The sequence below is a fragment of the Chelonia mydas genome, chromosome 13, assembly GCF_015237465.2.
Source record: "Chelonia mydas isolate rCheMyd1 chromosome 13, rCheMyd1.pri.v2, whole genome shotgun sequence".
Lineage (NCBI taxonomy): Eukaryota > Metazoa > Chordata > Testudines > Cheloniidae > Chelonia > Chelonia mydas.
Genome location: NC_051253.2, coordinates 35244713 through 35268148, shown reverse-complemented (window position 1 = coordinate 35268148; position 23436 = coordinate 35244713). Strand labels below are relative to the sequence as shown.

The window sequence follows — 23436 nt, the reverse complement described above, 5'->3', positions numbered from 1 at the left end:
GGGCCCCCTCCCCCCGGCCTGAGCCCCCCCATTGCAGGGCCCCCCGCTGCCCCCCCCGGCCTGAGCCCCCCCATTACAGAACCCCCTCCCCCCGGCCTGAGCCACCCCATTGCAGGGCCCCCTCCCCCTGGCCTGAGCCCGCCCATTGCAGGGCCCCCCCGCTGCCCCCCCCGCTGCCCCCCCCGGCCTGAGACCCCCCATTGCAGGACCCCTCTCCCCCGCTGCCCCCCTCCCCGGCCTGAGCCCCCTTTGCAGGACCCCTCTCCCCCCATGGAGCCCGGCGGGCTGGGCCGGGTCCTGTCCGACCTGCTGCAGCCGGACAACGCCTTGATCCAGCAGGTAGGTGGGGGGAGAACCCAGGAGCCTGGGGCTGAGGGGCTCGGACGGGGTGGGGAAGGAAGCGCTGGGGGGAGCTGGCCTCACTGTGGGGAGGGGGGTACTTGGGAAGGGAGGGCTGGGGGGCTCTGGGGTGGGGGGCAGGGGATCTGGACCCCTCTGTGACAATCTCTGCTCCCCCCTGCAGGCCACGGCCCAGCTGCGTGAGGCCTTCAGACACCCCGAGGTGCTGCCCCAGCTCTGCCAGCTGCTGGCAGGGGCCCCGGACCCCCAGGTGAGTGACCCCCTTCCCCCCAGGGGGTCCCCCATGGATCTCCCGTCTCCCTGTCTGTCCCCCCAGGGGGTCCCCCGTGGATCTCCCCCCCCCCAGGGGTCCCATCCCCTGGCTGAGCCCCCCATTCTCTGCCCCCCCAGATCCGGCAGCTGGCAGCTGTGCTCCTGCGCCGGCGTCTCACCAAGCACTGGCGGAAGCTGAACCCTGAGGAGCAGGACAGGTGGGTGCTGGGGTGTGAGGGGTCCCCCCTCCCTGTCGTCTGGGGGGCTGGGGTTCACCCTGCCTGACCCCCCCTTCTCTCTGTCTCTCTCTCTCAGGCTGAAGAGCTTGGTGCTGGGAGCCCTGCAGCAGGAAGCAGAGTGAGTGTTGGGGGGGGACATTCTCCCTCCCCCCCGCTGCCCCATAACCCCCTCCGCAGCCCCCTTCCCCTACAGCAGGAAATGGAAGATTTGGGGAGGCGTCTCCTGCCCCGGTCCCTGCAGCCCCTGGACCCCCGTCCCCATCCCCCCCACTCCTGCAGCCCCCTACCTCCCACTACCCCATCCCCAGAGCCCCCCTGCTCCCCTTGCAATTCCAAACGGTGTGGGTCCCCCCCAACCCCCTCCCGGGTCCCCCTTCTATCCCCCACACCCACCCGATGTGCCCCCCACTATGTCTTTCCCCCCAGGCACCAGGTCTCGGTGGCCCTGGCCCAGCTGGCTGCGCTGCTCCTGCGGCACCAGGGGCTGGAGCGCTGGCCCCAGCTACTGCAGCTCATCCAGCAGGGGGTGCGCGGCCCTGACCCACACCTCCGCCAGGTAGGGGGGGCTCCGGGGGGTCTGGTTGGGGGGGGCAGGGGCAGGCTGTCTCTCAAACCCGGTTGGTCGTGGGGCTCTGATCTGTGGGAGACCAGTTGGGGATTGAGGGTGGAGGGGGGGCGTCAGGGGACTGGTTGGTGGGGGTTGGGCTGGGGACTGTGATTGGGGGGGAAGGGGGATGGGGATAGGTGGGGGGGCTGTGATTTGGGGGGTCAGAGGGGGTGGGGGGCTGTGATCCACGGAGTCCCGTCCCTCCTCCCGCAGATCTCGCTGCTGGTGCTGAGCTCGGCGCTGGAGTCGGACCCCGAGGCCTTCGCCCCCCACTACTCTGCCCTACTGCGTCTCTTCCACAGTGCCCTGGGCCAGCGCGGCCAGCCGGGGGCGCTCTACTACTGCCTGCGGGGGCTGGCAGCCATGGCCGCTGGGCTGGGCGCCGACCACCTGGTGAGCCCCGTCCCCCTGAGCCCCAGCCTGGCCCCACCCGTCCCCCTGAGCACTCCATCTTCCCCATGCACCCCAGTATGTCCTGAGCCCCCCACCTACCTCTGCCTTCCTCACATCTTCCCTGAGCCCCCGCCCACCCCTGCCTTCCCCATGCGCCCCGAGCCCCTCACTGACTCCACATACCCCAGAACTCACCGACCCCCCTGAGCCCCTCACAAGTCCCCCACCGAGCCCCCTATGCACCGGAACCCCCTGGGCCTCCTATCTGTCCCCCACCGTACCGTGTTCCCTAGAACTCACTGATCCCGAGTCCCCATCCCCCGGCTCCCCCAGCCATTCCCTTCTCCTGCCCCCAGTATCTCGGGGGTCCCCCCTCATCTTGTCTCTGTCTCTGCCCCCCAGAATCTCATGCGCTCCCTGGTCCCGAAGATTATCTCAGCCGTCAGGCAGCTGATTTCCATTAACGAGGTGAGAGGGGGGAATGAGGGGTCATTGGGGGGCACTGGCGTGGGGGAGGGGCTGGGGGGGTTGTCTGAGGTGTCAAAATGTGTCGAGGCTCCCTGACCAGTGCGTGTCCGGCCCCCTCAGGTGCATGCCAGCGAGGCCATGGAAGTCTTTGATGAGCTGATGGAGAGCGAGGTCTCCGTCATCGTCCAGCACCTCTCCGATGTTGTCGGCTTCTGCCTGGAGGTGAGCCGGGGGACCCAGGTGGCCACAAGCCCCTTCCCCTCCACGGGGGGACCCAGGCATGTGGGTAACTCCCTGATCCCCGACATTCCCTCTTGCAACTTCCCGGGGTTACAGAGATCCCTGCTGGGGAACCCAGGCGTCCGAACAGCCGTGAGCCCCCTCTACTCGGCGGGGGAACCCAGGCATCCAGGCAACTCCATGAGCCCTATTCCCCCAGTGGGAAAGCCACAAGCCCCTTCCCCTCTGCGGGGGAACCCAGGTGTCCGGGCAACTCTCTGAACACACACACACGCCCTTCACAGGGTTACAGAGATCCCTTCTGGGGAACCCAGGCGTCCGGGCAATTCCATGAGCCCCATTCCCCCAGTGGGGAACCCAGGTGTCCGGGCAGTGCTGACGGTTGCTTCTCTCCCCAGGTGGCGTCGAACCGAGCGCTGGGGGATGCGCTGCGGGTGAAGGCACTTTCCACCCTCAGCTTCCTCATCAAACTGCGGGGCAAGGTTGGGGGCCGGGGGGCTCAGGGGGATGAGGATTGGGGTTCAGGGAGCGCTGGCTGGCTGGGAGGAACGAGGCTGGCATGGAGGGATAGGGGTGGGGAGGGCAGGGATTGGGCTTCAGGGGGCAGATGGGAAAGTGCAGGGTTTGGGGTGGAGCAAGGGATGGAGCTGTGGGGGGGTAGGTGGTTGGCAGATTGAGATTGGGGGTGGGCCGGGGTTTGTGGGGCAGACTGAAGGATGGAGGTTTGAGGGCGGGCTGGCAGATTGGGGTTTGGGTGGTTGGGGTGTGGGGCGCAGACTGCGGGATCAGGGTTCGGGGGTGCAGGCTTGGGGCTTGGAGTTCAGTGGGCTAGCCAGGGGGGTTGGGATTTGGGGGCGTCTAGGCTGGTTCCCCACTCTGGCACTTTGAGTGCGGAAGGTGGGGGCCCCCAAGGATTTTAAAAATTTAATCCTGGCCACTCCAGGCTGGTATTAAATTCCCAAGGTCCCAGCTTCTCTCTGAGCTTGGATGGGTAGATGCAGCCACCACCCCAGTGCAAAACGCCGCCCCCGCCCCCCCCAAGAACCCAGGAGGGCGCACTTGGGAATTCCTCTCTGTGGGGCACACTCAAGCTCTTTCCCCCCGACTCTAGGGAAGAGCTGAGAAAGAAAAACACCGGCAATCAGCTGTTGCCATTTGCTAATTAAGCAGCGTAGGGGACAGAAATCCGATCCCGGACATTGTATCAAAAACAAAACGGGAGAAAATACGTCAGCAACTTCTGCTCTTGCTCGACTGAAAAAGAGCCAAGACAATCCCCAAGCGTCAAGACTGGTTTTGTTGGGGTCCAGCTTAACGGTTCCCAGCAAATCAAAAGCACCCGGGTTAGCCCGGAGGGGTTCGGGTGCGTTGGTTCCAGGTCTGAGCTGCTGGCTTTTCGGGCCTGGTTTACAGCTTCTTACAGCCCTGCGGTCCTGTGTCACCTCTCCGGAGAACAGACAGGCAAAGGGGGACATTTTTCCCAATTTTAAAAAATTCTCGCCCCCCCGCCCTCCCCAGTTGGCTCTTTGGTCAGGTGCCCACTCGCTCCCCTTTACCTGTGGGCTTGTTAACCCTTTACAGGTAAAGCAAGAAGAGAACAGCTACTAACGGGGTTTGTAGCTAACTGCCTGGCTGGGGGTCCATAAAAGGGAGCTACCCCCGCCCCCCCTTTCATTTATCACATGGCCAGGGGCTTGGGGGGCTGGGGTAGGGCTCAGGGTGTGGGGGGTAGATCGGGATTGGGGAGCTGGGGTCAGGTATCAGGGGACAGCCAGGTGATCAGAGCTCAGGATGTAGGAAGCAAGTGGATTGGGGGGTTGGGGTGGGGTTCAGGGCTTGGGGGCAGCAAGGGATTGGGGTTCAGGGCTTGGGGGGCACGGTGGGGGGAAATCTGGGGGGTTGGGAGACGGGGCAGGCGGGGGATCAGGGCTCAGGGTGTGGAGGGCAGGCCAGGGGATTAGGGATCGGGGGGGCCATCGGGGGGATCGGGGTTCGGTGGGGCAGGCCGGTGGTTCAGGGGGCTGGGGCAGGGCTTGTGGGCAGGCCGGGGGGTGGGGCTCAGGGCTCAGGTTCTGCCCCCCCAGGCTATGCTGAAGCAGCGGCTGCTGCCTCCCGTGCTGGACGCCCTGTTCCCCATCCTGAGCGCGGAGCCTCCCCTGGGGCAGCTGGATGCCGAGGACCGGGAGAGTGAGGACGAGGGGGATGAGGCCCAGACCCCCAAACACATGGCTGCCCAGGTGAGCCCCCCGAGTGCCCCCCCCCGGCCTTACAACGCGCTGGGGGTGGGTTGAGGAGCTCGGGGGGGAGGGGACCCCTGGCTGGTGTGTGTGTGTGTGGGGGGGGAATCCAGAGCTGTCACCCCCCCCCCGTCACCTCCATTTCTCCCCCCAGGTGATCGACATGCTGGCCCTGCACCTGCCCCCTGAAAAACTCTTCCCCCAGCTTGTGAGTGGGGGGGCGGGGGGGAGGGCATGGTGGGGGGCTGGAGCCTGTGGCTGGCTAGAGGGCAAGGGGAGGGTGGGGCTGATGGGCTGGGGGCGGAGTCTGTGGCTGGTTGTGGGGTGGGCCAGTGACATGGCAGGAGTGGGACCAGCTGGGGGTGGGGCTGGAATGGGGGCTGGGGCAGGCTGGCTCGGGGCGGGGCAGGGGTGGCGCTAGCTGGGGGCAGAGCCATGGGGGTTGGGACGGGACCTATGGCTGGCTGGAGGGCTGAGACTGGGGCAGGGGGCGGGGCCATTGGAGTGGGGCAGGGCCTGTGGCTTGTTGCGGGGGGGGCAGGTAACAACCTCTTCTGTCCACCCCCAGATGCCGCACCTGGAGCCGGCCCTGCAGAGCCCCCGGCCCTACGAGCGCAAGGCCGGGCTCATGGTGGTGGCGGTGCTGGCCGAGGGCTGCGGGGATCACATCCGCACCAGGTAGGCGGGGGTCGTAGGGGATGGACACACGCTGCGGGGGGTGAATCCTGCTGGGGGGCCCCATTTCTGCTCTGCGGACCCCTGGACTCAGCAGCAGCAGGGGGCTGGGTGCACAGCGTTGTCCTGTCCCCCAGGGGAATCACCACCGGTGGCACTACGGGGCATAGGACGTGCTCGCCAAAGCCCATTGCAATCGGGGGAGGGAGACTTGTTTTGGGGGCCCCCTGACTGACCCCTTCTGCCCCTCCAGGCACCTACAGTCCCTCCTGGGGGTGATTTGCCGGGCGCTGGCAGACGAGAGCCTAGTGGTGCGGAGTGCAGCCCTCTTCGCCCTGGGGCAGTTCTCGGAGAACCTGCAGGTCGGGGGGGCTGGGGGTGGGAGCGGGGGGGCCTGTGCGGAGTGAGGGGTCAAGGGGCGATGGGGGGGCTGGGGCAAGGAGGGGTACCCTGGGGTCACAGGGTTATTGGGGAGATTGGGAGGCTAGGGCTGGGGTGATTGGGGGGGCTGGGGTGAGGAGGGGTACCCTGGGGTCACAGGGTTATTGGGGAGATTGGGAGGCTAGGGCTGGGGTGATTGGGGGGCTGGGGTGAGGAGGGGGCACTGCAGGGGGTTACAGGGAAATCAAGGGGGGGGCGGGGTAAAGAGGCACGACTGGGGAGTCATGGGGCGATGGGAGGGGATGGATGGGTGGAAGGGGGTGGGGTAAGGAGGGGCGGACACGGTGTGATGGGGGGGCTCTGGCTGACTCTCACCGACCGCCCCCCCCCAGCCCGACATCGCGGCCTATGCGGGGGAGGTGCTGCCGCTGCTGCTGTCCTACCTGCGGGGGGTGGAGCCGGTGCGGGGGGGCCATCTGGCCAAGGCCTACTACGCCCTGGAGAACTTCGTGGAGAGCCTCGGTGAGAACCCTGGCGTCCGGGACAGCGCCCCTTCCCCGTCCTGGCTGGGGGACCTGGCGTCCGGGACACCCTTCTGTCTTCAGCTGGGGAACCCAGGAGTCCGGGTGCACCACCCCATTCCCCTACCTGCCTGCTGGAGAACCCAGGCGCCCGGGACACCCCAGTGCCCCTGACCCCCGGCTGAGGAGCCAGCGTCCCACTTGCTGGGGGACCCCGGTATCCGGACCCCACCGGCCCTGGTGACGAGCCAAGCCCGCCCCCCACCCGACCCAGGCGTCCGGGTGCCTCCCCCCCGAACCCAGGCATCCGGGCAGGGCTATAACCTCCCCTCGCGCAGGGGCCGGGATCGAGCCATTCCTGCCGGTGCTGATGGAGCAGACGCTGGGGACCCTGCGCTCCCCGGGGGGGCCCCGCCCCAAGGAGCTGGCCATCAGCGCGCTGGGGGCCATCGGTGAGTGAACCCCCCGCACCGTCCCCCTCGGCTCCCCCCCCCACAGCCCCCTGGGGCCGTGGGTGAGTGACCCCTCCTCCCGAACCGCCCCCCACATCCCCCTGGCACCATGGGTGAGTGACTCCCCAGAACCGTCCCCCTTGGCTCCACACCACGGCTCCTGAGGCCACGGATGACTGATCCCCCCCCCACCCCCAACTGCTCCCCTCGGCTCCCCCCCACGGCCCCCTGGCGCCATGGGTGAGTGATAACCCCCCCCCGCACTTCAGTACTGCTTCCAGGCCTCCCCCCCCCCCCCCCCCACTATCCCAGGGGCCACTGGTGAGTGACTTCCAGGCCCCCCCTTGGGCCCTGGCCCCCCCTTGAGCCCTCACCCCCAGCTCCATCCCCAGCCCCCCTGCGCTCGGTGTCTCCCCCGAGGGCAGGTCCGTGTTTCCATCTGACCCCGTGTCTGTCCGTCCATCCTTCACAGCCTCAGCCGCCCAGCGCGCCATGGGGCCGTATCTGCCCCATGTCCTGGAGCAGCTTCGCCTGTTCTTGCCCCCCGCCGCCCCCCAGGAGCAACGCCCCCTGCAGTGCCAGGCCGTGGGTGAGTGACCCCTAACCCTGCCCCCTAACCCAACCTCCCAAGCCACCCCACCAGTCCCTAACTCTCCCCACACCCCACCCCCAGCGCAGCGCCCCCTGCAGTGCCAGGCTGTGGGTGAGTGACCCCTAACCCCACCCCCCCCACCAGTCCCTAACTCTCCCCACACCCCACCCCCAGCGCAGCGCCCCCTGCAGTGCCAGGCTGTGGGTGAGTGACCCCTAACCCCACCCCCCCCACCCCCCCCAGCGCAGCGCCCCCTGCAGTGCCAGGCCATGGGTGACTGCCCCCCCCCCGGCCGCGGCGTCTGACACTCCCCTCCCCCGCAGAGACGCTGGGGGTGCTGGTGCGGGCGCTGGGGCGCGAGGCTGTGGGACCCCTGGCAGAGGAGAGCTGCCAGCTGGGGCTGGGCCTGGCCGAGGGGCAGGACGACCCCGACCTACGGCGTTGCACGTGAGTGACCCCCCCAGCCCTCCACGGGTGGTGCCCCCACCTCCCCCGACCCGCAGTCCCTGACCCCCGTCTCCCTCCCAGGTACAGTCTCTTCGCCGCGCTCTCCTGTGCCATGGGGGACGACCTGGCCCCCCACCTGCCCCGGATCACCACCCTGCTTCTCTACTCCCTCAAATCCACCGAGGGCCTCGTGGTGAGTTCCCTGCCTCTGGGGCCGGGACATTCCTCTCACCCCGCCCCCCCCCCGCCCCCCAACAGTGCCCCCTGGCCGTGCCTCGGGGCCGGAAGCGTGTCCCCCCCCCCCCAACAGTCCCCCCCCGCCGCCATGCCTTGGGGCCGGGAGCATTTCCCCCCCCCAACAGTGCCCCCTGGCTACGCCTCAGGGCCGGGAGCATGTTCCGCAACAGTGCCCCCCCCCCCCCCCCCCCCCCGCCCATGCCTCAGTGCCGGGAGTGTCCTGTGTCCTCCCCCAGGCCGTGCCTCGGGGCCGGGAGCATCCCCGTCTCCCCCCAAAACAGTGCCCCCCGGCTGTGCCTCGGGGCTGGGAGCATCCCGTTCCCCCCCAGCCATGCCTTCGGGGCCGGAAGCATCATGTGTGTCCCCCTCCCACCACAGGCGTGCCTTGGTGCCTGGAGCATCCCACTCCCCCGCCCAAACAGTGCCCACCCGGCCACTGTGCCTCGGGACCTAGGTGGGGGAGGGGACCTTGAGGCTGTGAGCTTCCTGAAAGCAGTGCTCCCACAAGCCGGGGCCTGGGGGAAGGGACTCAGGCTGGGGGGTACCAGGCGGTGTTGGGGGAAGGGGAAATGCCCCCAATCGCACCATGACGTACCCCCATCCCCCCCAGCCCCCCGCCGGGGACACCAGCTCCTTCCTGCTGTTTGAGGACGAGGAGGCCGAGGTGGAGGGGGAGGAAGATCTGGACGGGGAGGACGACGAGGAGGAGGAGGAAGAGCTGTTCGGGTATGGTGGGGGGCAGAGCCTGGGGCGGCTTTGAGGTGGGGGAGCCCCGGGCAGGGGGAAAAGAGTCCTGGGTGGAGGCAGAGTCTGGTGGGGCTGGAGAAGGGGGGCGGGTGGGAGGAGAAGGGGGCTGTAGCGGGTGGGGGAGGGGCACTTGGGGGGAGGCCCCCCATCTGACCGTGCCTCCCCCCCGCCCCCAGACTGAGCGTGGAAAGCGCCTACGTGGACGAGAAGGAGGACGCTTGCTCCGCCCTGGGGGAGATCGCAGCGAACGCCAGGTATGGGGGGGGGGCTCTTGGGGCAGCGGGAGGGGGTCTGGCACGTCTGTCTGTCTGGGGGCTGTATCTCCGGGGGCCCTAACCTGTCCGTCCGTCTGTCCCAGCGTCGCCTTCCTGCCCCACCTGGAGAGCTGCGTCCCGGAGGTCTTCCAGCTGCTGGAGGTAGTGGGGAGGCGGATGCGGGGGGCAGTTCTGGGTATTGGGCAAGGTTGGGGGAGGGGAGGATTTGGGGGGCGGCAGGAGGTTAGCAATAGGGGATGGGGGTGGGAGGCGCAGGCTGGGGGGGGCCCTCAGGGTTAACCCTTTCCTTGCTGATCCGGGGCGATGCTCTGTGGGGAGCCAACGGGGTAATGTGGGGGGGTGCAGGGAGCTGTGACCCCCCAAATCGCCCCCTTCCCCCGCAGTTCCCTCATCTGGGGGTCCGGAAAGCCGCCTACGAAGCCCTGAGCCAGTTCTGCATTGCTCTGCGTCGGGTCTGCGAGCAGGACCCCTCTGAGCCCCATGCTGCCGGTGAGTTGGGGGAGGGACCCCCACCAGGCTGCGGGGAGGCGGGGGGGGAGATCGGGGGGGTGGGGGGAAGTCACAGCCTGGGTTTTGGGGGTGTTGCTGGGCTGGGGGGAACATGGGTGCACCACCGGGGGCAACTCGCAGCCCCAGGGTCGGGGGAGGGTTCATGGGGACCAAGGAAGGGGGGTCACCACTGGGGGAAGCTCGCAGCCCCGGGGCCAGGGTGGAGTTCACAGAGCGGGGGAGAGGGGCACTGTGCAGGAATCTCGCAGCCCCAGGGCCAGGGAGGGATGCTTGTGGGGCGGGGGGGGGGGAGCTCATGGGGTTGGGGGGGACGACACTGTGCGGGAAGCTCGCAGACCCGCACTGACCCCTCTACCCCCCCCCCCGCCCCCCCCAGGGTTGCAGCGGCTGCTGGGCCTGGCGCTGCCGGCCATGGCGCGGGGCGTGCACCGGGAGCGGGAGCGGCTGGTGGCCATGGCGGTGCTGGAGGCGCTGGGCGCGGTGCTCACCGCCTGCCAGCAGGAGGCGCTGCGGAGCCCAGGGCACCTGGCCGAGCTCTGCGGGGCCCTTCGCGCCGTGCTGGAGAGGAAGGTACCCGCTGGGGGGACACGGGGCCTTTCCCCTCTTGGTGGGGGGACCAGCCGGGGGGGCAGAACATATGGGTCTCGGGGGGGCTTGTGGAGGGGCGGGGGAGGAGGGACTGGCTGGCTCGGGGCGGCGGCGGGACACGGGGGATCTGGGGGAGGACCAGCTGGCTTGCGGGGGATGTGACACAGGAAGGGGGGACATGGGGGGGTTTGTGGGTCCCAGCACTGAGCTCCCTCCCCCCCCCCCCCCCAGACAGCCTGCCAGGACGATGGCTTGGACGAGGAAGATGAGGAGGATGAAGAGCAGGTGACGGGGGGGGGACCTCTGTGGGGGCTGCATGGAGCAGAGGGGCTGGAGATCGGGGGGAGGGGAGGAAGAAATGGGGGTTGTGGGGGGGCTGCAGGGTGGGGGATTTGGAGATGGGGTCAGAGGGGTTGGGGGGTGCAGGGCGGGGCTGGCGGGTGACTGGGGATTCGGGGGGCAGGGGATTTGGAGGTGGGGTCAGAGGGGTTGGGGGGGATTCTGGGGCCATGGGAGGTGCAGTGCGGAGGGGTTTGGGGGGCCGTGGGGTGCAGCGGGGCTCACCCCCCCTCCCCTCAGGCGGAGTACGATGCCATGCTGCTGGAGTACGCGGGGGAGGGGATCCCCGCTCTGGCCGCGGCCGCAGGGGGCGATGCCTTCGCACCGTATTTCGCCGGCTTCCTGCCCCTGCTGCTCAACAAAATGGTGAGTGTGTCGTGTGTCCCCCCGGGGACCCAGGCGTCCGGGCCGGTTCCCCCTTCTCCCATTGCCCCACCACCCCCAGGCATCCAGGCCGGTTCTCCCTTCTCCCCTCCCTTCTCACGGGGACCCAGGCGTCCGGGCCGGTTCTCCCTTCTCTCATTGCCCCACCACCCCCGGGGGACCCAGGCGTCCGGGCCGGTTCTCCCTTCTCCCCTCCCCTCCCCTCCCACAGGGACCCAGGTGTCCGGGCCGGTTCCCCCTTCTCCCCTCCCTTCCCACGGGGACCCAGGCATCTGGGCAGGATCCCGCCACCCCACTGAACCTGGGTGGCTGCGGGCCCCCCCACTCACCCCCTGCTGAACCCAGGCATCCGGGCCCCCTTGCTCTTCCCCAGAAGCCCAGCTGCTCGGTGGCAGAGCGCTCCTTCGCTGTGGGGACGCTGGCGGAGACACTGGGGGGGCTGGGCCGGGCCACGGCCCCCTTCGTGCCCCGGCTCCTGCCCCCCTTCCTGGGGGCTGCCCGGGACCCCGACCCCGAGGTGCGGAGCAATGGCATCTTCGCACTGGGAGTGCTGGCCGAGCACGGCGGGGAGGCCCTGCTCCCGTATCCTGACCCATGGCGGGGGCTGCTGGGTGTGGGGGTTATGGGGGTTACTAGGGGTCAGCTAGGTGGATGAGTTAGGGGGGATTGTCTGGAGGGGGTGTCTGACCTGGGGGTCTCTGTTTGGGGTCCAGGGGTACATGGGGGTGAGAGGCTGTGGGGTGGATTGGAGGAAGGGCCCCATCTCCCCCTTGCTGTCCCCCTTTTCCTTAACACCCGCCCCCCCCAGACACTACCCCAAGATCCTGGCCCTGCTGGCGGGGGGCAGCACCCAGGAGTCGAGCGCCCGCGTGCGGGACAACGTCTGTGGGGCCGTCGCCCGCATGGTCCTGAGCCAGCCCCAGGCCCTGCCCCTCAGCCAGGTGAGGGGGCGCAATGGGGGCCTTCCCCGGGAGGCGGGGAATGGGGCGCTGGGCCTTGCCTCTCTAGGTGGCGCCGGCTGGCTTGGGGAGGGCAGGGCCTTGCTCCTCTAGGGGGCGCTGGCCCCAGCCGGCTCGGCAGCTAGCTGGGGATCTCTAACGGGGTCTCCCCCCAGGTGTTCCCCGCCCTGCTCCGCTCCCTGCCCCTCACGGAGGATTTCGAGGAAAATAAAACCGTTTTCCGCTGCATCACTTTCCTGTACGAGAACGCCCCCCAGCAGGTACCACCCCATGGGGGACCTGGAGGCAGGCTGGGGGGGTCCTGTTCCAGTGGGTGATGGGGGCTGTGGGGGGCCCCTGTTCCAGGAACGGGGGGGGGGGTCTTTTGGGTGTCTTATCTGAGGATTTGGGAGGGTTAAATCCCCTTGACTAAGGGGGATTGGGGGGTGTGAACCGCAATGGGGATCAGAACACCATGCAGAGGGGTGTCTCCCCTTCAGGTGGGGGGTGACTATGGGGGTGGTATTGGGGATGGGGGGGTTCTCTGGCGGGTGACAAGATGAGGGTATCGGGGGGGATATCAGGGTTTCACTGCTGTGTTCCCTCCCCCCCCACCCCAGGTGCTGCAGCAGGTGGGGGAGGTGGTGCGGGCCAGCAGCACCGTCCTGGGGACCGACCATCTCCCGGCAGGTAAGTTTGGGGAGTGTCCCGAAGGGAGGGGGCTGGGGATCCTGCCATTGGGCAAGAAGGGGTGTCCCTGCCTTGGGGAGGGGGATCCTGCGGGTCTGGGGGTTCTCTCTCCCATCTAACCCCCCAGCTCCCCCCAGACGCCCAGGTCTCCCTTCTGTCCTTGCTGCGGCATCTCTCCAACCGCTGCCCCACGGAGTTCCAGGCGGCCCTGCTGGCCTTGCCCCCCGACACCGGCGCCCAGATCCGCGGGGCCCTCAGCTCAGCGTGAGGTGAGTGGGGCGGGACGAGGAGGTGGGGGGGTCCTGACGAGAACGACGCTCACCACACCTTCTTTCCCCTCCAGGGACACGGCCCCTCCTTGATCAAGTGACTCTTGGCGAGGACAGTCAAGCTCCCTCTGCCTGTTCTCCCACCATTGGCCAACCGGACCCAACTCCACCTGTTCTTCCCCCCAAATGGTCAACTCTAGACCCCCCAGATTGTTCTCATCACTGGGGGGGCCCTTCGGGGCATATGACTGAACTGTGTCTGCCTGTATCCAGCACTGTCGTGGGGAGGTCTCAGTCTGTGGTCTTGAGTCTGCTTCGCCTGTCTTCTCACTTGCCACCACTGCGAAGGGGGGATCCGAGTACTGTTTGGTCACCAGTTGCCTGTAACTTTCACCCACTGCCCCCATGGAGCGGGTAGCTCCCGTCATTCCCCAGGGCTGCCTCTCGTTTGATTTCCTCCACCAATGTAAGAGCATATTAGAGACATGGTATGAATGGATTCTGCCTGTACCTGTCACCAGCGGGAGGAGGACTTCGGTTACGGTGTTTGATCCTTCTTCCACCTCTGTGCAGCACTGGTGTGGGACGAAACCAAGTCATGTTGTGATCTGGCTCTGTCGGTGGTTAGCACCATCGTTATGGTGTTGAACTGGATCCTCCCGTGTATTTCACCATGGATTTGAGAGGTGTCTCACCTGTAATTGTTGTTGCCCTAAAGGGGAGTATTAGTCTCATTGTTATCCAGTTGGCCTGTTGTTTTTGGATCCCGTTGCTTGCCTGTATTTATTCTTCCTCTGCTGATGGGAGTTGCATCGCTAACCGGTTCACCTGTAGGTTTTCCACGCAGCACACTCATAGGATGACCATGTTCAGCTGCTTCACTGTTGCCAAGCGGGAGGATTTTGTCTGGCTGTTCAACCACTTTGCCTGTTCTTTCACCCACCATGGCTGCAGGGAGTCTGAATCCTGTAGTTACCCCGGTTCACTTGTTGGACACCCCCCTTACCCCCCGCCAAAACGAGAGGGGATTTCTTTGCTCAGTTTGCCTGTAGCTTTTCACCAACCAGCGTCTCACATGGAAGTCTGTCTTCCTGTTACCCGTTTCACCCGTAGCTGTTACTTATCCTATGGAAGAGTTGATTTCCAAGTGTGAACCAGTGTTCCTGTGTCATCCCCCCCCCCCCCCCCCCCCACACACACACACACTGCAGGGACGAGCCTCAGTTGCATTGTCCTCTAGGCCACCTGTATTTCTTCACCCGCTATCTACAGCAGGGTTTCAGTCTTGGCATTAATGTGTTGGACTGTGTCTTCCAATGGCATGGGGAGAATTGAATCACAGGGTGAGTGGTTCGATACAGGCTGTATCTTCACCTAGCGCTCCGAGGGTGGTTTTGTGTCAGTGGCAGTCTGCTCTGCCTGTGTTTTCACCTTGCGAGAAGCGGTTTCCATCCTGTTTCTTAATCAGTTCACCTGTGATTTTACTTTTCACCCGCCGCCGGGTGTATTTGTCTGGTTGTTCACTCAGCTGACATTCTACCCCTGCCAGATCAGCCAACGCTCTTAGTGCTGGTGGTGTTTTGGGGTGGTTCTAGGTCTGAGCAATACCCCACCATTCCTGTATTTAACACCTCTTTGACAGTTGTGTTGTTGTTTTTGATGAGAGAAAATCTATATCTTTGGAATAAAATAATGTTTGCCTGAGGCCGTGGGCCTCTTTGGGATGGGGGTGGGGACGGGACATGAACCTCAAAGTTGGGGGAAAGGAGGGGGTTGGGGGAAAGACCCATCCCATTACTAGGGGTAAGGGGGACATGGAGATGGTGAGACCCACTTCTGCCCTCCTGCCAGGGGAAGGGGGGCAGGTGAGAAAGGAAAGCGGCATGCTCAGTCCTCGGGGGTTCAGGGGCGATGCTTAGCCTCCCTTTTGCTGCTGCCAGGGTAGGGGGGGGGTCTCAGCACTAGATGAAAGGAAAAAGCACCTGCTCCCCCTTCCCCCCCAATAACTCAAGGAGCAGGTTCCTGGCAAAACACTTTAATTAGAACAGATTTGTAACGGGGGAGAGGGAGACAAATGTGCCCCAGTCAGCGGGGGGAGCCTCTTCTCCTGACACCAGGAGCTCTAGCCTGTGCGGAATCGGGCCCCACGTTTGAGGAGTATCGGCCCGTAGGGCTCAGTCTGGTGCAGCTGCAGGAACTGGAGCCCGCAGAGAACTGCAAGAGAGGGGGGAGGAGTCAGGGCTGATGCCAACACACCCACTGGGGTTCACCCTACCAGCAGGGGGCAGCAGGGCCCCTCACTCACCGGGGCTCACCCAGTCAGCAGGTCCCCACACCCACTGGAGCCCAACCCACCGGCAAGGGGCAGCAGGGTTCCGCTCACCGAGGCAGAGGTAGAAGATGCGGCTGGCGATGCCACGTGAGGTCGTGGTGGGCACCAGGGACCGGAAATCCATCTCCTCGACCTGCTCCAACTCTGCTGCCGCCAGCCTGGAGGGGAGACAGAGCCAGCGTAGAACCCAGGAGTCCGGCTTCCCGGCTCTCCCCCTGCCCCGCGCCGGGCCCTGGCCCACCTGCGGATGTACTCCAGCGTGATCAAGTCTCTGTCGGGGGGCAGCTCCAGGCTGACTTCGGGCAGCTCAGGGACGATGGGCAGGGCCTCCTCAGGCTCCGGCACCAACCTAGGGCAGGGCAGAGGGTTAATGGAGATCCTTGGGGGCTATACCCCTGCCCCCCATGTTGGGTCTCACCTTCTCTCCTCGGGGGTCACCAGGCTGGGGCGCGGCACCTCCTCCTCGGTGGTCTCCAGGGAGATCTCTGCCAGGGGGCCAGGAGCATGGGGGTCAGTGCTGACACTACCATCCACACTGCTCTTCCTGGTGTAGGGGAGAGACCACCCCAGAGCCCCTCCCTGTGCCCTGAGCTGAGCCCCCTGATCACATCCCCGTAGCTCGGCACCCCTGGCTGACCCGACCCCTCCCTGTGGCACAGTGTCTCCGGCTGAGCCCCCTTCCTATGGCATGGTGCCCCCGTCCAAGCCCCCTTTCCCCCTTCCCTGGAGCACGGTGCCCCCCCCACATGAGCAACTCACCTGAGGAGACCATCACAGGGATGCTGGGCTCTAGCGCTTCACGTGCAACCTACAAAAGAGGGAGACACTCACAGCCCGGGGAGGGGAGTGGGGTCCAGTGGTTAGAGCAGGGGGCCTGGGTTCTCTTCCCGGCTCTGGGAGGGGAGTGGGGGCTAGGGAATAAAGCCGGGGAGAGGACGGGGAACCCGGACTCCTGGGTTCTCTCCCTGGCTGTGGGCGGCCCGTGGAGTCCAGGGGATACAGCAGGAGCTGCCAGGGGGGCCCCAGGTACCTCCAGTTCGCTGACCGGCTCTTCTTTTCTCTCCTCCTCGGCCCAGAGCGCCGCGTAGTCCACGGGCCGCAGGATGGCGCAGCGCTGCCACAGGGCATGCAGTTCGGGGGGCAGCCAGCCTGGGGGGCACAGACAGGGTGAGGGGGGTAGGGACCCAGTGCGGGGACCGAGGGAGCGTGGGGGGAGCACTCACCATAGGTGGGGGCTCTTAGCAGCTCCGCAGGGGTCCTCCGCTGCCGGGCTGGCACCTGCACCACCACCTGGAGCAGAGACAGATGGAGTCAGGGGGCTGGGAGCCAGGATGCCTGGGTTCTCTCCCAGCTTGGGAAGGGCAGTGGGAGTTAGTGGTTAGTGCTGGAGGGCTGGCACTCACCAGGGGGGCTGGGACTTGCCGGGGGGCTGGCACTCACCAGGGGCCGGCACTGGGCCCGCACATCCAGGATCTGTTTCTTGAACTGGTCCCGTGGGATCTGGGTCACTTCGTCCAGGAAGCGGAGCTGGCGCCGGGGGGTGGGCAGGGGGGCTGGTTCGTATACGGCCAGCTCCAGCTGTGGGGCGCAGGGGGCATGGGTGAGCCACGGGCGCCCTGGCCAGGAGAGGCCACCGGCTGGCCCAGACCGCCTACTTACCTCTGGGCTGCGTGGGGGGCTCCGCTTCACCTTGGGGGTCACAGCTGGGGAAGGGGGAGGGGGTGGCAGCCCTGGCTCCCTCGGGGGGCTCAGCTCTGTGGGGCAGAGCCCAGAACAAGGGTTAGAGGCTGGAGCCCTGCCCCCACAGCTCTCTTCCCCCCCTCATGCCCCACACTCACCGGGGAGTGGGGGCAGCTCCTCCTTTGGCAGCCGGGCCAGTTCCTCGGGCAGGATGGGGGTCTCCACCTCGGCTGGGGGCTCCTCACCCACTCTGTGGGGAGAGACGGTGAGACCCCGACCCTGGCCAGCCCCGTCCCGGCGCCCCCTAGAGGGGAAAGGCCCCATTCCCAGCTCCCGGCCAGCCCCACCCTGTCATGCCCTAGAGAGGAAAGTCCCCGTTTCCCATTCCCCGCCCTCTGACCAGCACCACCCCAATACTCCCTAGAGGGGAATGGCCCCGTGCTCCTTTCCCTGCCCCCCAACTACCCCCACCCTGCCCTGAGGCCGGTGCACCCTAGAGGAGAAAGGCAATGTGCCCCATTCCCTGTCCCCAGCCAGCCCCACCCCAACACCCCCTAGCCAGGAAAGACCCCATGCCCCATTCCCTGCTCCCCAAGCCCACCCCACCCCGGTGCATCCCCACAGTGGCGAAAGGCCCTGTGCCTCATTCCCCACCCCCAGTCAGCCCCACCCTGGTCCCCACAAGAGGGAAAGGTCCCAAGCCCCCCAGCCAACTCCACCCTGCCCTGGGGCTGGCATGCCCTAATGGGGATGGCCCATGCTTGCCCCCTTACCGGGTTGGGGGTGACAGTCTGGCTGTGATCTCAGCCTCCCGGGCTCTTATCTCTTCCAGCTCTGGAGGGGAGAAGGAGGCATGAGATGGGGCTGCGGCAACAGGATGAGCCCCTTGCCCCCACCCCAGCCCTCCAGGATCCCTGCGACCCCCCCCACCTTCCATGGGGCGTCTCCGGGGGGGGGCACGGGGTGAGGCAGGGGGCAGGACAAAGTCCTCCTGCTCGGCCAGCAGGTCGATCTCACGTGCTGTGATCTCCGGGAGGTCGCGCTCGCCCTGGGCGGGGAGGGGGGAGAAAGGGGGGTGTCACATTGTGGATGTGCCCCCCCACTTCCCATATCCCCCATAATCCTATGCTGAGATCCCATCCCCCCAAGCCCTGGTTCCCCTAGACTCCCCCTGATCCCAGACCCCCATAATCCCTAGATTCCCGCACACTTCCACCCAGATGCCAGCCCCCATGGTTCCCCCCACACCTCGATTTCCAGCAGAGTGATGGGCTCCACTTCCTTCATTGTAATAATTTCGGGGGACACGACCGTGATGGGGGGTGCTTCTGAGTGGAGTGAGAGAAGCTGGCAGTTAACGCCCACCCTGATTCCCAGCCACCCCCACAGAGCCCTGGGGAAATTTGAGGGGGGGGCAATGACATCAGACCAGATATCGGGGGCATTAGAAAGGGAGGTTCAGAGGGCTAGGGAGAGTAGATGGGCTGGGCGAGCCTGGGGTTACTGGTTACACTGGGATGAACTGGCCTGGAACTGGGGCACCGGGTACAGTAAGGTGCCTGTACTGAGGTTATACTGAGCCACTGGTTACATCAGAAGTGTGGGGGCCCTGGGCTTACTGGTTATACTGGCACAGTGGGTATACTGGTTACACTGGGATGCCAGGTATTCTGGGCTACTGGCATTGCTAGCTTGCACTGATCATGACAGGACTCTGACATCATCAGCTATACTGGGAAGCCAGGATGTCCTGGTTATACTGGGACACAGTGGTTACTGGTGATTGATTACTGGTTATACTGGGATGCTGTGGTTACTGGTTGTGCTGGGACATGGTGGTAAGGGGTTATACTGGGATGCTGTGGTTACTGGTTATACTGGGGATCTGTGGTTACTGTTTAGAGTGGGATGCTGGTTGCACTGGGACTCCATCCGTACCATCCCCCCTGCCCCACAACCCGCTGACTCACCTGGCCTCCTGCGCCGGGGGGATGGGGTGGGTCTCTCTGGGGGGGTGGGAGCCTCCAGAATATGTTGAATCTGGGGGAGAAGCAATGTCACAGGTTAGCCCCATCCCCCACTTGACCTTAGAGGGGAGGCCTGCAGATAGTCTTTGCGGGACCTGTAGGATGTCAGTGGGGCTTGGCAGCGGGGGCATGATGATACCTGTGGAATGTCAGTGGGGCTGGTCAGTGAGGGCATGGGCATACCTGTGGGATGGGGATCTGGGCAGCGGGAGGACGGGGGGGACCTGTGGGATGTCAGTGGGGCTGGGCAGCGGGAGGATGGGGGGTACCTGTGGGATGTCAGTGGGGCTGGGCAGCGGTGGCTCCATCACCCCAAAGAAGGGGTCGGGTGCGTCCTCTAGGGTCTCCATCAACAACAGGTTGTCAGGGAGCAGCAGCCCCGGCCTGGGGGTAGATGTGGGTTAGAGCCCAGAGAGAGACAGTGACCCCCCAAAGACACCCACTCCCCTCACAGCTCCCCTGACCCTCACACAGCCCTCCTGCCTCCCCCCAAAGCCTCCCCCACCCCAAACTGGTCCCCAAAATTTTACCAGGACCTTCTCCTACCCCCCAACCTGCTACTGAGCCCCCTTCCCTCTACTCCCCCCACTATTAATCCCCTCCTCGGTACTGACCCCTGACCACTGCTAGGCTTCCCTCATGGCCTCTCCCTTGCCATTTGGCCTCCCACCCCCAGGGGAGGGGTTACAGGCATATCCTAAGTGCTATGGGGGTTCAGGAGTGTCCCAGCGCCCCCCCATGACTCACTGTTCGAGGTCCCCCATGTCAATGCGGATCTGCTGCTGGGCCCGGCTCAGGCGCTCCAAAGTATGTTGGATCTCCTCTGGGGGGCAGGCAGTGGGTGGGGGTGAGATGGGGGGCTGGACTTTCTCGGGGGGGCAGGCAGAGGTGGGGGGGAGATTGGGCGGGCTGCTTCTCCTCTGGGGGGCAGGCAGGGGGTGGGGTGAGATGGGAGGCCTGGATCTCCTCGGGGGGGCAGGAAAGGGGGTGGGAGGTTGGAGGGCCTGGAGTTCCTCTAGGCGGTGGGGGTGAGATCGGGTGGTGGAGGGGATATCCAGCAGGAGGAGAAATCTAGACCACCCCCAGGGCTTGTCTCCACAATGTTTTAAACTGGTTCCTAAACCCAACCCAGGCTCAGTTGGAAGTGAATTGTGTCTACACTCCCTTCAGCTAAACCGCTTCAGCATCACACCCCGAACTCCACTGGCCGCCTGAATCTGCGTCAGTCACCTCGCCATTGATGGCTCTTAATCCAAATTAAGAGCATCCACACACCTATTTAGCTAAACCGGTTTCACACCAATTTCAGGTTGAGGCTAGAGTTGGATGGGAAATCAGTTTTAGAACTTTTTAGCAAATTTAAATGTTTTTTGGAGCAGGGGTGGAAATGGGTGTGTCCGAGGGGTTGTTCCCCAAAGTCTGGTGCTTAGTGAGAGGTGTCTCGCCAAGCTGGTGAGAAGTCGGAGCAAGGGGCCCTGAAATTGGAGTGGGACTCCTCTGGGGGGCATGTCCCCCCCAGTTGAGAGCTGTTGCCTTGGCAACATCATACCAGCTGTCTCTCCATTCCCCCAACGTACCCTCCCAACCCTCCTGCTGGGTTGAACTGGGGAATGGAGGCTGTGGGGCCAGCTGGGATGATGTGGGGGCACTCACCGATGAGGTAGTGGCACTGTCGGCTGTAGACCCGCACCACCCCATACTGCAGCTGGGCGGAGAGATAGAGGGAGAAGCGGGGCCGGGGGGCGGCAGGGGTGGGCGGTGGGGCCTGCACCAGAATGTAGGTCAGAATTTCTTCGCTGTGCCAACCCATGCCAATGGGGGGAAAAAGAGAGAGAGAGTCAGTGCTTCTATCCCTCTTCCTCTTCATCCCTCCATCTACCCATCCATTGTCTTCATCCATCCTTCCATTCTCTAGCTACCCGCATCTTCATCCCTCCATCTGCCTCATCCATCTACCGTCTTCATCCCTCCTTCCATTCCTCTACCATCCTCTTCATGCCTCCATCTACCCCATCCATCTACAGTCTTCATCCCTCCCTCCATTCCTCCACCATCCTCTTCATCCCTCCATCTACCCTATCCATCTACAGTCTTCATCCCTCCTTCCATTCCTCCACCATCCTCTTCATCCCTCTATCTACCCCATCCATCTACCGTCTTCATCCCTCCTTCCATTCCTCCACCATCCTCTTCATTCCTCCATCTACCCCATCCATCTTCCTCTTCATCCTTCCTTCCATTCCTTCATCCACCCTCTTCTTCATCTCTCCATCCACCCCCACCCATCCATCTCTCCCTCCCTCCATTTTCCATCTATCCCTCTCTTTCTCTCACCCATCCTCTAGATCCTACCCTCACCCACCTCTCCTGCCCTCCATTCCCCCTCCGTCCATTCATCCTTCCCCCCACATCCATTTCTCCTCCCTCCCTGCCTCCCTCCCACCACAACACCCACCATGTTTGGGGTACGTTCACTTTCAAATATTCCCTCTTCACCAGCTTGGTGCCGCCCGTGGCTGCCAGCCTGGGGTGAGGGAGAAGGGGGTTAAAACGGATGTGGTGGGGTCCCCCTGCCCCAGATTGCCCCCTATCCACCCACCTGGATCCCCAGAATAGAGACCCCCCCCCTTGGCCAGATCACAGCACAAGGACATTACCAGATGGTGGCAAAGCGGCCTGTATGGCGCTGCAGGACATTGGGATAGTAGAACATGGTGGTGCTGGGCTGGGGGAGCTAGGGGGACCGCAAAACAGCCTCCTCAAAGAACCCGCAACCCTGTACCCGCAACCCTGCACTATTGAAATGGGACGTTCACAAATCCTACAGAGTCAATAGGACCCTGAAAAACCCTATAGCTTCAGCTGAACCCCCAAATAACTTATAGAGTCAGTGGGACCCCAAAATATTGCAAATTGTGTGATGCCTTAATAAATCCTATTGACTGCTTTTTGAGGGTGGAAAACACAGATTTTTGTTCCACTGTTGAAACAAGACAAAATTCAGAGGCAGAGTAATTAAATAAAATCAACTCGTTAGCAGCTAACGAATGAATAGCTAAATATTTTGCCTGAAGCATCAAGATTTTAAAAACTATCGCGTGACACAGATAGATAACTTTTTATATAAAAAATAATTAACAAGTGAGGTTAATTAGGTCGGTTGATGAGAGGAAGAAACGTTAAATATTAAGGGAGGGGCTTTGGTTATTGAGATGGGTAAATGGGTGCTGGGGAGAAACCTGCCCAGGGGAAGGGAATTGGGCATCTAAGTCGGAAGCAATTAATTAGGATATTAAAAATGAATGATGGGTGTTAATTAGAGAGATGAGGATATGGGGTTAAAATGAGGCTGATGAAGGGAAATCAGAAGTGGATTTCCTTGTCTAATAAAGAGCAAACTCTAATTAATCATGATATGAAATAGTAATGCTGGTGCTTAATTAAATTAATTAAAAAGGAGGAAGAAGTGGTGTTAAAAATCACGTGGGCAATTGGAAGCAGATTTGAATCCTTCTCTTAATGAGGAGCCAACTAATTAACTGTGATGTTAAAAAAACAATTAACGACAGAGAACAAAGAATTTACCAATGCTATGAATAAGAGTAAAAACACATGAAAGGTATACTATTAATACATTAATTAAGGAGATGTGTAATTATTGGTGCTATTAATACATTAATGCTGTACGATTAAGAACAACAGAAAGTAACACTGATATGAATAAGTTAATTGGAAATTTGGACAATTAACAGTGCTGCTAATCAGTTTATGATGTAGAGCAATTAACAATTTTTAATACGTTAATTAGGGCAATGAACTATTAAAGTTGCCTTTAATAAAGATGGGGAACAGAAAAATTTACAGTGATATTAGTAAATTAATGAAAAAGACTAGCTATTAACAGCAATATTATTAGTAATCAGTGAAGATAATTGTTCTTTATAAACGTTAACTTAACAGCAATACTAATTAACAAGGGAACGAACAATTAGCGGTGGAGAGAGAAGTGAGATACTGTTGAGAGAAGCAAATATTTCTTGAACTTGTACAGGTAAGAGGTGCTGTTAATTAGCTAGTTAGGAGTGAACCGTTTAAGCTATTAACAAATTAGTTCAATGGACAATTAGAGGTGCTATTCATGAATTAATTAGTCAAAAACACAATTGGAGGCTCTGTCAATCAACTAATTAGTCCAATAGTCAATTAGAGGCCCTATTAATGAACTAATTAGTCTAATGAACAATCAGAGGTGTTGTTAATTAGATGATTAGTCCAATTGACAATCAGAGGGGCTGCTAATGAATTAACTAATCCAATGGACAAATAGAGGTGCTGTTAATTAGCTAATTAATCCAATGGATAATTGGGTGGGTTATTCATGAACTAATTAGTCCAATAGAAACTAGAGGCGATGGTAATTAGATAATTAGGATAGATAATTAAGGCTGATATTAATTAATGAAGACAATTAGAGGTGCGATTAATTAACTTGGCGTTGCCAGGGGCAACGGTTGCTGGCCTAAGCCCTCCCACCCACGCCCTCCAGAGTGAGGCAT

At 62.8% G+C, this 23436-nt stretch overlaps 2 protein-coding genes across 5 annotated transcripts; one reads left to right on the top strand and one right to left on the bottom strand.

Annotated features, from left to right (window-relative positions):
* Positions 1-175: 175 nt before the first annotated feature.
* Positions 176-14545, top strand: IPO4 (importin 4). Of its 4 annotated transcripts, XM_037915877.2 has the most exons (31): positions 176-339; positions 524-610; positions 751-830; positions 928-969; positions 1278-1407; positions 1672-1851; positions 2254-2319; positions 2440-2541; positions 2958-3041; positions 4644-4796; positions 4951-5004; positions 5365-5474; positions 5725-5833; positions 6245-6374; positions 6712-6825; positions 7298-7414; positions 7741-7864; positions 7946-8057; positions 8712-8827; positions 9025-9102; positions 9207-9264; positions 9507-9612; positions 10010-10203; positions 10453-10506; positions 10801-10926; positions 11318-11526; positions 11753-11885; positions 12059-12163; positions 12503-12572; positions 12710-12841; positions 12916-13057. In XM_037915877.2, the coding sequence occupies exons 1-30, from the start codon at positions 271-273 to the stop codon at positions 12838-12840; spliced, it is 3243 nt and encodes a 1080-aa protein (XP_037771805.1). In that variant the 5' UTR covers positions 176-270; the 3' UTR covers position 12841; positions 12916-13057. The 4 variants fall into 4 exon arrangements, with proteins under 4 accessions (XP_037771805.1, XP_043382759.1, XP_043382761.1 ...); XM_043526824.1 differs by lacking the exon at positions 12710-12841 and having other exon boundaries at positions 12916-14545; XM_043526826.1 differs by lacking the exons at positions 9507-9612; positions 11318-11526; positions 11753-11885 and having other exon boundaries at positions 12916-14545.
* A 323-nt stretch (positions 14546-14868) lies between these two features.
* On the bottom strand, positions 14869-21683 carry REC8 (REC8 meiotic recombination protein). The gene is made up of 18 exons (XM_043526912.1): positions 21538-21683; positions 21336-21404; positions 20534-20676; positions 19628-19703; positions 19150-19264; positions 18824-18893; positions 18102-18181; positions 17784-17901; positions 17627-17687; positions 17012-17103; positions 16614-16927; positions 16397-16463; positions 16204-16322; positions 15933-15981; positions 15592-15658; positions 15415-15522; positions 15225-15331; positions 14869-15055 (listed from the first exon to the last, which is right to left on the bottom strand). Exons 1-18 carry the CDS (start codon positions 21591-21593, stop codon positions 14964-14966), a joined length of 1803 nt encoding a protein of 600 aa, XP_043382847.1. The 5' UTR covers positions 21594-21683; the 3' UTR covers positions 14869-14963.
* Between the last annotated feature and the right edge of the window lie 1753 nt (positions 21684-23436).